The 14303-nt window shown below is 40.0% G+C and overlaps 1 protein-coding gene across 1 annotated transcript in view; it reads left to right on the top strand.

Annotated features, from left to right (window-relative positions):
- Positions 1-8: 8 nt before the first annotated feature.
- The window catches only part of COLEC12 (collectin subfamily member 12), a 176442-nt gene continuing 162147 nt past the window's right edge, over positions 9-14303 (top strand). Inside the window, exon 1 of the mRNA XM_006920043.3 lies at positions 9-96. Coding sequence (XP_006920105.1) covers positions 90-96 — 7 coding nt within the window. The 5' untranslated portion in view covers positions 9-89. The remainder of the gene's footprint in view (positions 97-14303) is intronic.

The raw sequence follows: 14303 nt of genomic DNA, 5'->3' as shown, positions 1-14303 counted from the left end.
TGTGCCATGGGCGCGCAGTGACCGCTGCTCAGCGCGAACTTCTCGGCGGCGCGGAGCTCCCTGGCAGGCGGTGCGTCTCCTTAGTCACCATGAAAGGTAAGGCGGCAGCGGCGGCAGGGCAAAAAGGGTTTCGGGGCGCGCGGGAGGGGGGGCGGAGACGCGCTCCTGCGCGACCTTTCTCGGGATGGAGGGCGAGGGAGAGTGGGCGCCGAGGTTGTGCGTGCACACTTGGGACGCTCCGGGCTCCGTGGTTGGGTACGGCAAGAGACCGAGAGGTTGGGGCTTGGAAGCGTGCAAGTATTCCCCTTCCCATGGTGTCTCTGCAAAGTAGTTTGAAGCCCTACATCGTTGTTTATGGATTCCAGTTCCCAACTTTCTAATTGAAAAAAGATGCCGAGGAGAGTGGAGGCATCATCATTCCCCAGAGTCCGCTTTCCGCTCTGAGGCGCTCCCCGCTTTCTGGAGACCGCTTTGCTCCCGATTGTTGCCGTCTCTCCGTCGGAGAAGTCGATGTGCGGCGGGCTGGGTTTTTCCTCCGAGACTCGGGGATGTTCTCGGTGCGCCCACCCCACATCTGGCAATGATTAGGTGCCCGCGGAGTTCAGCTGGCTCGGGAAGTGCGTTTGGCATCTTTCTCCATCAGATCTACTGACTGGAAAATAACTGCCCTCTGTTCCGCGTCCCTTCCATTTGCCGGCCTGTGGAGTTGGTGTGCCCACGTGTGTGTAGGGGTGACACAAACCATCCCGTTAATCGTCCCCTGGACGGTATCCCCTGCAGGACGGTTTAGGGAAGTGCCAGATTTTATCTTACTTTTAAACAGAATCACAAGGAAAAGGACAGCTTTCACTTTAGTGGAAATATAGAAGTTTGTCAGCAGAACCCCGATTTATATGAGAGAAATAATTACTGAGGAGGCATCAAGGGCAGTCGTTTGGGGATGGGCCGGCATGGTGTTCACACAGGACTCGAATTCTTGGTTTTGTGCTAGGAAAACACGTTTCAGTCCCCGCGCGGGCTGCACTTGAATGAGGGGGCTGGGTGCGAGATGCCATCTGACCGCGGTGACCGAGCTTCCAGCTGCCTGAGACCACGCGATGCGGTAGCTTGGACTTGCCAGGGTTGCTAACTGAGGGAGATGCCTGGGAAGCTCCACAGGCTCCAAAAGTAACGTTTGGCTCTAAGTTTCTCTAAAAGGCAATTCTCGATAAACACTCCAGAGCGATAATGTCCTACCAATTAATTAACTCTTCTTCTGAGGCATTGTTTCACCTCAAGAGACCCCGAGAAGGGAGGGGACTGAACAGGTAAAACGTGGCCCGCTCCAGGGGAAGAGAAACAAAAGATATGATATAACTTTCTGGCTAGAGAATTTCAAACTCAGTGGTGCCTGTTCTGCTCTCTCCATTTCAGTTTCTCTTCTCTCATTTACATTTTAAGAAACAGTCACTTTCCTTAGCTAGCACTGATTAAAAGATCCTTCCAGAAAGGAAAAAGTACACATGGCTAAAAGTTACTCTGGGGCTCAGCTACCCTAATTTTAGCCAGAGGTTAGTCTTATTGCTGGTCACGAGGCCAGTAGTTTTTGAATTCTTGGAAAGATAAGCAGCCACTCACTCCATCTGCTCCTGTGTGGGTTCTTAAGCCCTGAAAATAATGTTATGCTTTTGACTGGATAAATGACTGTTTTTGCTCTTTGAGTACTTTTCAGTGTTAATTCAAATCTGCAATGGAAAACACATCTGAAAGTCCTAAACATATTTTTGTGAGATTTACACTGCATTCAGTATCAGCTTGCAGACCCCTCTGGAGAAGGCTCATTGCTTACCGCAGTGGTCTGGCCACAGCCTAAAAGGCCCCACTTACCTTCTGCCCCAGTCAGGGAGAGGGGATGAGGGACTGGTGAATCCCTGGGTAGACTAGTCACTTTGAAAACCTCTTAAATTGAAATGTTCTGTAAGAGGTTTGTTTATCAACTATTGCCATATAGTTTGCATTCATTTGTCCAGTTGGTGAGGTGGAGAAGGGAGGGGACAGTTATCATTTTTTAGGACCTAGGAAGTGCCAGCCACTGTGCTGTACCCTCTACAAGCACTCTATCAATTAACCCTCTCAACAACCCTATGAGGTAGGCATTTGAACCTCCACATTTTAGATGCGGGAAGTGAGTCTAGAAGAAGTAGGAACTGGCAACGAGGAGGATGGTAGTAGGCATCTAAAGATAAGCTTTGCCAGTTTCCCTGTGTTGTTAGGAAACACCTAGAACGCCAGATATGGTAACCTCTCCTGTCAACTAGAAGAAAAGAGACTCTCAGAGAGTAACCCACAGTTGGTGGGGCAGTCAGGAAGGGGTGGGGCCAAGAAACTGGACACAAGGCTTCTGAAGCCAAGCACAGAGGGCCTTTCTAGCCAAAAAGGAAAGCCACCTTTACCAAGTAGAGCTATTTTGACAGTTTGCCATAGGTAACCAACTCAAAGTTTTCCTTGGATTTATGATTAATGTCACATAGTTATTAACTCATTATGCTTCAGAAAGCCGTTTCATGAGAATTTGATTTTCCTAAATGGTAGAAGTCAGTGACAAGCCTTGTAAATGCTTAAAATTAAAGCAATAATCTAAAACATTCTTTAGCCAAATGGAAAATTAGTGGACACCTCTGAAGTTATAGAAGTTTATTTGCCAAAGCAAAAATGTAACTCCTGTGCGAGTCAGATGCCTTTTTAAGGTACCTATTTGACTTTGCAATCCTGGTGTTTAGACCTTAGACATGGCCTTTATAATAAACCAGGTTTTAAAAATGTGATTTCATATCTGCCGTGAACCACAGCGTCACCTATCTGTTGCATTCGGCAAAGAGCTGTCTCTGTTTTATTTTCTGCAATCCTGGATTCAAAGTACCAAAATAATGACATCATTATATATTTTCTAGAAGAAAATTACTTACCCCATTGCTGCAATACTTGAAGTTTTCCAAACTGATTAAAACATGTAGTTGGTTTTAATTTATTTCCAATTTCATTTTCAATTAGCTGTACTGCACCATAAATCTCATGGTTTTGGATACATATTCACATTCTTTATGAAGGAATCTGACTCCTCTGGAGTTAGGTGTGTCATTACTAAATCACATTTCTGGTTCTGAAAGTTGAGAATATTGGTGAGTTTCAGTGCAGCAGCACTTGTTGCCTAAGAGACGGCTGAAAATAACCACCAGCACATGGGACCACAGAGGTCCAAACCACTGTCATAATTTAACACAGGGAGAAGGTTGGTGCCATCAAAACACAGTGTTCAGCTGCTTATTTTTGTGCTTTGCGTATAAACATTTCTGAAATACTATTTGGCAATAATACTTTTAAATGCTCTAGTAAGCAGTATACTTCTACTTCCTGTTGTTTTTTGGAACTCACAGCTTCCTTGATTTCTCAGTGTCTCTCTAAAATGTCTTGTTCTTAACTGGGATAAGCAAACAAGCGTGTAAGAGCTGACTGCATTTAACATGAAAGATTCATACTTTCTAAAAGGAAATGGAAACAAAATGAGATTTTTTTCCCTTCACAGATTGGGAATTGGAGCTGCCCTTCTTCTGGAAGGCAAATTTACAATCTAATTATACTTCTGACTTTTTGCGGGGGATACTTGACATTCTTCATCTAAAGTTTAATTATTGCTAAGTATAGATCTTTTCTGTGATCTCCTGTGCAGTTTCCCAAGGTCGTTCCCATGAGCCCCTGTTACCATGTGGCTCATCCACTTGATAATGGTGTGAATGGGAAAAACTGGCAGAGGATAGCTTTTAAGCTGTATCATATCTAGGTGTCTAATTTTCTGATTTAATACTTATTCTCGTTAAATTATTACTACAAAACAGTTGATGCAACTACTGCCAAAAGTTAAATGGCCCTTGAAGTATTAGTTTTCAAATAGGAAAATAGACATTTAAGTCTTATGATAGAAAAAAGTATGTTTTGCCTTGGATCAACCCAGAATGTGGGTAGTCTCTCAGGAAGGCAAGTCTGACACACATGTCTCCCTATGGTAGAAGAAGTGGTGAGACCCCAGGAGTGGAAGACCAGAGCTGTGGCAGAGCCTAGCCTTCCTGCTGGTAGTGTGTGTCCACGATGCTTTGGAGCTTCAGCTAGTGAATCAGAATGAAAAGAATCAGGCAGTTTGGGGGTGGGGGACAGCATTATAGGGCTCTGATGAAATCATTCATGGAGAGAGTCCACCTGCACCGTGGGGTCAGTTCCACCAAGCTAGTCCTGCCCTTTCTGTTTTTTACTTTCTGCTACTCCAAAGGCATAGGCTCTCTCAGCTTCCAGAGTTTCCATCTGTGGCCTTGAGGCAGGGAGCAGGGTCATGTGTTAGAAGATAAATGCCAGGGATGAGGTTGGTTTGTACCATGGATTGTGTTTACAAACAGTGTCTTAGGTTTGACTGATAGGTCACTTAACATTCCCACTTGTTATTTTTCCCTTTATAATAGCTAACATTATTGAGTATTGGCTATACTAGGCATTATTATTCCTTCTGTTTTACAGATAGAAAAACACAGACTCAGAGAGGTTGAATTACCTGTCTCAGGGCACCCAGCTAGTAAGTAGGGAAATTGGTGTTCAAACTCAGACAGTCTGATTCCAGAATCCACATGTTACACCTAGCCACCCCCTGATAATCTTCTCAGTCAGCACCTCTTTGGTAAGCATCTCCTGTGTGTCACACTCTCCTAGATACTGAGTAAGCAAGACAGAGAAGCTCCTACTGTCAGACCTAGAATAACCTTGCATCAAAGTTCTGAAAAAATTGATGTGCTCTTCAGTCAGCCACTAGAGGAGACTCTAGACTGGAGCTCTTGCAAAGATAAAGGAGATTCCAGGGTTGCTGCCATATATAGAGTTTATCTTCTGGGAAGTTTTGCTTATGACTGAATGAATATAGATGGCCCACTGAAGCTATCAACTCTATAAACAGCCCCTTCACCACTCTTGCTGACAGGTTTACAATGAGACAATGAAACATTGTCAGAAGTGCCATTTTCAGTAACAGACTGTAACCACCAGTGGGTAACCAGTAAAAATAAAATAAAATAAAAAATAATTATAAATATCTTAAACAAGGGATATGGAAGTATAGGCATTCTTCATAGAAAATATTTATTTCTTTACTGCTGACAACACAGTTTGTAAGCACATTAGCCATTCAAAGCTTGAGGGAGGTAACTTTTCTATCAAGCAGTGATTTGAAGAGCCTAAACCAATATAGTACCTTGAAAAGGTCCTTCCAGTTGTTTAAGGGGCCTTTGTAATTGCATAGCAGTGAAAGCCAATGTAAGCAGAAATTAGTTATCCCAAATTAAAATCCAAACAGATCCTAGGAAGTCTCTTAACCCCTGAATTTATCAGGAATATTCAATTAATATTCTCAAAAATATAAAAGAAATGTTTTTCAACATGGGAGATTTAAAAATTAAATAAATTTGTTGGATTTGGATATATTAAATATCATTTCCTCATGCTTGCTGAACGGCTTGGGAATATAACTCAGTGTCACATGAAGTCACATTCAGTAGCCTGAGAGGTTGAACATTTGACATTCTTCATGCAAAACTAACTTGTTGGTTCTGTGGAAATAGCCAAACTTCTTTTGGCTTCAGTCACTTCCTTATGACATAGAAATGTTAGCAAACTAGCTGATATTTATATAACAATTTGTTATTCAGAAGTGAAATAGTCCAACTTTATAGCTGATAATATATACTTTAAAATATAACCATTTCATAAAATGTAATCTTATGTACTGATCCCAGTATTGAACCTGGTGATTTTAGTGTGATGGCAAGGAGTGTGGGCTCTAAAACCAGAGGGCCTGTTGACCACATACAGATTACTTAACCTCTCAGGGCCCCTAGGTTCCCTATCTCAAATGAAAGATAATAATGGCATCTACCAGATAGAGTTATTTTGAATAGTAAGTAGGTTAGTGTAGGTCAGTCATTTGGAATGATGTCTGGCACTTAATGAGAACTCAAGACATTTTAGTTATTATAATACTGTGTTGTTATAACCTGCTGCTTACTTCAAGCAGTAACATAATGGCCAATTGTGAATCATTTATGGTAAGTTAACCAAGTGATGTAGCTTATCCCGTGAAGGCAAAAGCTCAGTTTGAAATGAAAGCAATTTTCAAATTACAAATATGTTAAACACTGACCTCAGGGATAGGAGGGAACAGTGTTGGCCCTGGTCCATCTCCATCTGCCATCACTTGTATTATTGTCATCATCGTAATGTAGTCAAAAATCAGCCATACTTCAGGGGCCATGTTTATAGTGAAGTTTGTAATTATAGTGAAATGGTCCAATTTTCTCATTTGTTAATGATAGTGATAGAAAACTGGTAAATATATAATACATTTAACGTACCAAGGAACACTGATTTTTCCAGGAGCACTATTATTGAGGGGCTTACTGATGATGACATAATATTTTTAAAGATTTGTATCTCAAATCCAGTGTCCAGTTTTATCTGCTAAGGATATGACATCAAGGAATAAAAACAAAACAAATTCGTTTCTAAATAAGTTTTAGGACAGATGTATTTATTTTTTTTTACTACTTGACATCATGTCTATTTTATTGGTAGTATGAATTTTCCATTAAGCTGTTATACTTATGTTTTATTTATTATTTACAATTGGGCCACCAAGTCCTAACTAGCTTTCATTTATTCTTAATTTAGTATATTATTTAAATATATTCAAATGTTTATTACATGTATAGCCTCTGTCCTCAAGGAGCTTGCAGTCTCGTAGGCAGGATAACACTTAGGCAGAAACTGGAATCCAAGGTAAAAGGTCAAATGTGCCCTCTTTGAGGTTCAGACAAATGTGGCTAGAGGAACCAGGAGGAGAGGCCAAGCTGGCTGAAGACAGGGATATTTTCATTTTGAGAAGAGATTTGAGCTGATTCATTAATTTGAATTATATTTCACATTTCAAATTACGTTATTTTAATAGTAGTGTTATAATAATTAAAGAGGCAAATGGTGCATGAGGGCCACTCTGAAACTTTCAAGTATGTTATTTCAGTGTGAGAAGTGAGAGAAAATCAAATTCATAAGTTTTCTCAAACTTTGTCTCCTCAGCTCCATTTTGGTGCATCACATAATTAATTACAGTATATTGCTTTGACATTATTGCCTGGACAACCTAAGCATAAAGTTAAGTTACTTCAAAATGAAACAGACGTGTAAGTTTTTATTTTTTAATTTTTTTTAAACAAAGACCACTTATTTTTTTTTTTTGTATGTGTGCCTCCAATGAAATGGATGGCATTATTTTTTCCTGCCAAATGACCCATGTATTTGAAGCTCTTCTAGGGCCCTTATAAAGTTTGAGGTGGAGATTCAAATTCTCATCCTTACTCTCCTATAATTAACCTAACCAATGCGATTAGATGAGAAGGTCCCTCGTAGGAGAAAAGAAGGCACGTCACTTCCCCTGTAATTACCCATGAATAACGGATCTTGGGGTCAAGGTTTTGAATGTCATATTTGTTTCCTACTTCTTAAATTGTTGAAGTTGGCTATTGGGGGAAATCTGGTTTAGCCCCTACTATCAATTTAGGGGTAAAAGTAATTTTAAAAATCTTAATTTTGTTGGACTATAACAGAAGGAAAAATGTACTGTATCTCTCTTTGTTCTAAAAGCAAGAATCTGCTGTTTTTACGAGCATCAGAATTACAAGTTGTACCAGTAATTAGAGTCATTTATGTCTTTATGATTTTGACTTTTGAAAAAACTATATCATTGAACCTAAAAATAATCCTATTGCAAACATAAAATTCAGAAGGCAGCTGAGTAACCAAAATGAATCTCTTATAATATTTGGAATAATCTATAAATATTTAAATCACTACAAATTCCTTTATCCATTTGGGGTGGGGTGGAGGGAAGACCTGGAGCTGTTGAATGGAGGACAGATCTAATTATCCCATCAAAAGTATCCTGAACCTCAGATATTTTATTACACTACACTGAGACATGAAGCTTTATATTTGTAAAGCTTTAAAACTAGGACAGATATTACCAATACTGCTCTTAGGGTTAAATCAAGGTTAAAGTAGTCTGTCTTCAATTTTTACATCCCCAGATACATTGAGATAAATCTTCAATATCAAAGGGATACTTCAGTGCCAATTAGCTACAGCCCAAATTGAACCCTCCTCTCATATTACTCGTTTGCTAATCAAACTTTCCTGCTGTCTTCCTCCCCCACATGCTCACTTCAACTGAAGCTGTGTGTCTTTTGAAACTAGAAGATTAAAGTAGTTTCTACCCAAACCTAAAGCTATTCTGTATTTCATGAGCACTCAAGTCCTAGGATATTTATTTTGGATCTTAAAGCATAGTAGCTACTATCAGCACCTCTATCCCTTACTTCAGAGAAACCCTCATATTTATTCAGCACCTGGTATGTGTCAGGTGTTTCCATTCATCAGTTCACTTTTCCCTCCTGACAATGTGTGAGATAGGAATTGTTGTTTTCATCTTGTAGGAGACTGAGAGGCAGACATGAGCTTATGTTGAGCCAGTCTTCAAACCCAGCTCTTTCAGTTCTAAAGCCCAAGCTATATCATTACATCAGCCTCTGGCCTTATGAGAAAAGTCCTCCAGAAGAGCACAGCAACATTTAAGGGGATATGTAAAATATTTAGCAACCAAGACGACACATTGTGGAGGCCACAGTTTCCGCGGACAACCAAGTGAAAGCAATTCCATGGAGCACTGGCCAGTGGAGGGTGGCCATAGACTCGGGGATCCAGGTAACACCGGGCACCTGCACAGGCACCTTCTCCCCTCCTCATGATGCAGGCCTGCCACAACAGGTAATAGTGGTTGGGACACTTGAGGGCAGCTTGCAGGAACGCTCAAAGCAGAGGATGTTCCCCAGCTGTTTGGAAGCCGTTATGTATTTTAACAGTGGATGGGACTTCACTGTTTTGTTGTAACAGTGATGACTGTCCAAGAGCTGGGGCTGCATCAAGGTAGGAAGAGTACAGAGTAGCTGATGGGTATGCTTGCATGGATGGCAGCACTGAGCCCAGCTTGAACAGAAGTCTAAATTCAGCCTAGCCTCTGTCCACGGTCCTTCAGCCTGGCTCCTGAAAAAGTCTGAACTTCTTGTCCTCAGTTTGGCATTTGTCGGAACCTACTTTGTGCCGTGTATTTAAGGCCTCACGTCCAAACTTTTTATTCTATTGCCTCGGTTTGGACTTTGCACACTGGCCCTTCGGTGTGCAGGGTACCCTTTCTGATTGTGAGCCTCTGTTGGACCTGGGCTCTTTTCTTTTTGTCTACCTGATTTTTATTTTCCATTCACATTCCCTTGTTTGCTTTACTTTATTTTTGATTTTTATCAAACTTAGAGATGCACGTAGTTTAAAGAATCAAATAATATCACAGATTTATTATGAAAAACAGCAGTTTCCTGCCCAGCCCACCATCATTTCATCATTTTCCATTCCCCAGAGGCAACCACTTGAGAACATTTTTAGCGTTTTCTTTTGGCATTTATTTTTCTTTCAGTTATCTACTGATGCTTAACAAACCATCCCCAAACCCTGTGGCTTAAAACAATTGTTTATTTCTTCATGATTTTACTATTTGGGCCAGGCTGGTCTCTGCTTCCCGAGGCACTGGCCAGGCTGGAACATCGGTGGGGTGGCTGGAATGGCTGAGGGCTGGCCAGTCTCGCTCTCCTTCCCTTCATTGTCCCTCATTCTCCAGGGATCCTCGCTCTCCAGGTGGCCTCTCGTCCAGCAAGGCAGGCAGACATTTCACAGGGCAGCTGCCTGCCAAGTGGGTGCAAACGGAACCTGAGAGGCTACTAAAGCCTAAGCCCCACTATCACCCACTGCTACTTCTGCCATGTTCCCTCAGCCAAAGCAATTCACGTGGCTCTCCCAGATTCAAGAGGAGTGAAAATGGACTTGCACTGAGGGACGGAAAGAACTGTTGGTAGTAGCCCTTTATGCAGATGTTCTCCCATGACCCATATCATGACCCATAAGTGACAAGCTTATGATATTCTTCCAGACTATTATTATTTTGACTTTAGGCATTATATATTGACTTTCTTTTAGAGCAGATGAGGGTTTAGTTCTTTCACCCTCCACCTGACAACCCTCATGGACACCTCCATCGTCCCAATGTAGTTATGTCACAATCTTGATTAGATCGGTATTCAGCGTTTGCATTATTACAACTATGTAAGTGCTATTCACAGCTGACTCATATTTCTTTATGTGTAGTTTCATTTCTTCTGGATTAATAATCCTCTTATTTTGTTTGTTTAGCTTCCTATGTATATGTATATCATCATTCATCCCCAAAGTCTCTTTCACTTTCCTAAACCTCTTTGCAATGTTCAAACATATTAAGTATTTTCTCATTTTCATCTTCTTGAAGGAATCTTTTTTGGAAACTTCTGATCTACTCAGGGTGAGAGTTAGGTTAGGGTGTATATATGCACGCATGCACACACACATACACATCTTTCTTTGTTTGTCCCTATTTTCGTGGTGTGCATTCACCAATAACTCCCTGAGAAAAGTGTGCATGAGAGGTACACTTTTGGAGAATCTGCAAGTCTGAAAAGATCTTTCTGTTACCTACTCATTTAGTTGAGAGATTTCTGTTGGAAAGAATTTAGCCTTAGAATTTTGAAACTCTGATTTATTTTCTTTCAGCTGCAATTTTGCTGTTGAGATATGTGAAGCCTTTTAAAATTTATTCTTGTAAGTAATCTTCATTTTCTGTCTGGAGGCTTTTAAGATCTTTTTGTTCTCGGTGTTATGAAATTTTATGATGATTTGTCTTGGAGTAGATCTCTTTCCTTTCTTTGTGCTGAGAAGTGATGGGCCCTTTCATTCTGGAGAATCATATCCTTTGGTACTGGAAGATGTTGTTCAATTATTCCTCTAATGCCTCTCTCCTTCTGTTCTTATTCCTGGTGTTTGAATATTGGACCCCCTGGATTGATTCTCTAATTTTTTTTTCTTGTCTTTACTTTGCTTTTTTCCCTACGTTCTGGAATATTTCAACTATATATTCTAATTCTTCTATTACACTTTTATTTCTATGATCATATTTTTAATTTCTAAGAGTTCTTTTTTTCTTCGATGGTTACTTTTTTATGTCATCTGTTATTATTTTATGGATACATATGATCTCTAGAAGGATACTGATAATAGGATTTGGATATTTTTTGAAATTTTTACCATCCTGCAAAATGTGTGTTTCCTCCAAGTGGCTTTATCTGCTTTCTTTATTTTCATCTTTGTCTTTTCATATTAGAGGTTGTGTCAGATCCTTGGCTGTATTCTCATATATAAGAGCAGAGAATTATAAAGGTTAATTAGAACTTTTTTGTTTTGGTGGCTTTTGTGAACCGTGACAGTCATTTTAGGCTGATCTGGTTGGGCTGTTCCAGTGGAGACCTCTTGGAACCAGAATCATTACTTTATCTTTTTTTTTAAAAACTGGTCAGATTTCTCAGGAAACACCTTCCAATCTTTGGCCTCGAGGGTGTAGTTTAGCCGACTGAGTGTGAGAAGAGGACCAAGTGTCTGAACATTCGTGGTGTAAACTCTCGCCTTTTTCTCTGATTCTGTTATAGTTCTTATCTCAGCTATTCTTGGTATCACAACAGAACTTTTGTTTTAATTTCTCTGAATAATAAACCTTCAATCTTCTGCTGTGGACAGGGAGAGACAGTCAACCAGTTCTGTGGGGGACCAGAGAGGTTCAATTGCTTTTGTTTTTCACATACTACATAATCACCCATTTAAAGTGTGCAATTCAGTAGGTCTTTTTCATATATATTTACAGGTTTTGCAACCATCATTACAATTAATTTTAGAACATTGTCATCACCCCAAAAAGGAACCCCATACCCATTAGCAGTGACCCCCCTTTTCTCTCAAAACCATCAGCCCTAGGCAACCTTTAATCTGCTTTCTGTCTCTATGAATTTGCCTAATGTAGACATTTCATATAAATGGAATCATAAAATATGTGGTCTTTTGTGACTGGCCTCTTTCACTTAGCATAGTGTTTTCAAGATTCATCCATGCTGTAGCATCTATCAGTACTTCATTCCTTTTTTGTTGCTGAATTATATTCCATTATATAGATGTACCATAATTTATTTATCCACTAATTAGTTCATGGACATGTGGGATGTTTCTACTTCTTGACTATTATGAATAATATTGCTACAAACATTTGTGTACAAGTCTTTGCGTGGACATATGGTTTCATTTCTCTTGGGTCTCTACCTAGGAGCAGAAATCTTTAACCTTTTTGAGGAACTACCAGACTGTTTTCCAACATGACTGCATCATTTTACATTTCCACAAACAGCATATGAGGGTTCTAGTTTCTGCATATCCTCACTAGCAGTTATTATCTATCTTTTATTATTATATTATTATTATTATTATTATTATTATTAATATAGTCAACCGCTTCTTAAACAGATGTTCAACCAGTTCTCCTATTTTAGCCTCACCTTTATTCTCCTTTTGGAATGACCTGTGTCCCAAATTCCTAAGCCTTTTCAGAATTCTGTGGTATAAAGCATTGCTTCTTAGTTTTCTCTGTTGCTAGCACAAAGATTAGTTTCTTGGGTCTGTGAGATCAGCGACCATTGTTTTAGTCTTGGTCTGGCGACTCACAAACTGTGAGACCTTGGGTCAAATTATGTAGCTTTTCTGAGCTTCAGTTTTCTTATTTGTAAAACAGAGAAACTTGAGGAATAGGAAGTACCTGAAATTCAGTAGTTATTGACTAAGTATTAATTCTCTTATTTTTCCCAAATGTGGTGGACATTCAAAAAAAAGAGAAAGATTTAATGTCTTTCTCAGGAATTCACCAGCTAATGGGAGAGAAAGACACTTGTGTAATTCTAATTTGCTTAATTTTCAGCAACAACTATTGGGTGCCTATAATGTGCCATAAAATGTACTAGTTGCTGAGGGTTACAGTGTGACAAGTTTCCTGTTTTCAAGTAGCTTTCCATCTGGTGGAGTCAAAACCAGAACTGGAATATAAGGCAGATGGAGTTAAGTGCTGTGACACCAACAGACGAAGTGTCAGGGAAGGAGAGGTAACTTCTAACCACGGAGATATGACACAGCTTGGTCCACAGATTGATTGGAACATTATGTATGACCCTCGATATTCTAAGCCAGCTAAACAAAACTTCACTCGAACTCATAGTGCTCTGAAATAGCAAGGCTCAAAGAATAAATCAGCAACAGAATTCCATTCAACATTCTCTATCATGAAACCGCTGGCCAATGCAGCTCTGTGCCAGTTACCAAGGAAAATAAAAAATAAAATAAAATAAAAGTCACAATTTGAAATAAGCAAGCAAAAGACAGTGTTATTAAAATGAAAATGCTGAAGGATAGCTGTGGAAGCCAAGAAAGTCCATGCCCATAGATATAACTCAAATTAAACATATTTTGTTATTTAGAATGTGAAGGCTACCTCTTCTCTCCAGACAAGCTGCTGTCAGAAGCAGGTATCAAGTTAGGGCCATCACAGAACTTAGAGGCCTTAAATCTTAACCAACTCCCTGCTCACATAGGACTGTAGCAGTTATGTAGTGTAGATTGTGTCAAAGACAGTTGCTAAAATGACTAGATAGTCTCTAAGGAGAATGTCTTTATTTGCGTATATTACCTTTGTAGGCCCCCAATACTATACAGACAATCTGGGATGCACTTAGCTTGGGTCTACACAGTGTGAGAAAAAGATTTTGAGGACAGAAAATAACACTGCACATAATGTCAAGCTGTTTGTCTTCCTCACATCCATCTGTCAGCCATTGTGCGCCCTGTCATTGCCTTTGCCTTCAAAAATGTGCAGGCACTAGGAACACCTGACCTCTTATCCTCTCCTATGGCTCTTGTAGCCTGATGTGGGTTGTCCACATGGCCACAAGCTCCATCAGTTCCTACATCTTTCTCTTTCTCAGTTCCCTAAATGCCTAACTTTATCACCAGCCTGACTTGGCTGTTTGTCAGCTGAACAGCTGGGAAAATTTGGCAGCGGGCTGTGGAGGACACCAATACTAACTATTGAACTATGTATTATACTAAGGCCAACTCTACCCAGATTTTAAGGATATTAAAAAGGATTCTAAAGTCTACTTTTGAAAGCACTGAGTAAAACAAAGTTAAACAAGTTTTTTCTTTTCTCTCTCTCTGAAGTGTCTCTAATAGTTTAGAAATGT

Source organism: Pteropus alecto, unplaced genomic scaffold, assembly GCF_000325575.1.
Source record: "Pteropus alecto unplaced genomic scaffold, ASM32557v1 scaffold146, whole genome shotgun sequence".
Taxonomy (NCBI): domain Eukaryota; kingdom Metazoa; phylum Chordata; class Mammalia; order Chiroptera; family Pteropodidae; genus Pteropus; species Pteropus alecto.
Note: the sequence above shows the minus strand (reverse complement) of the source record. Positions and strands in the feature narration are given on the sequence as shown.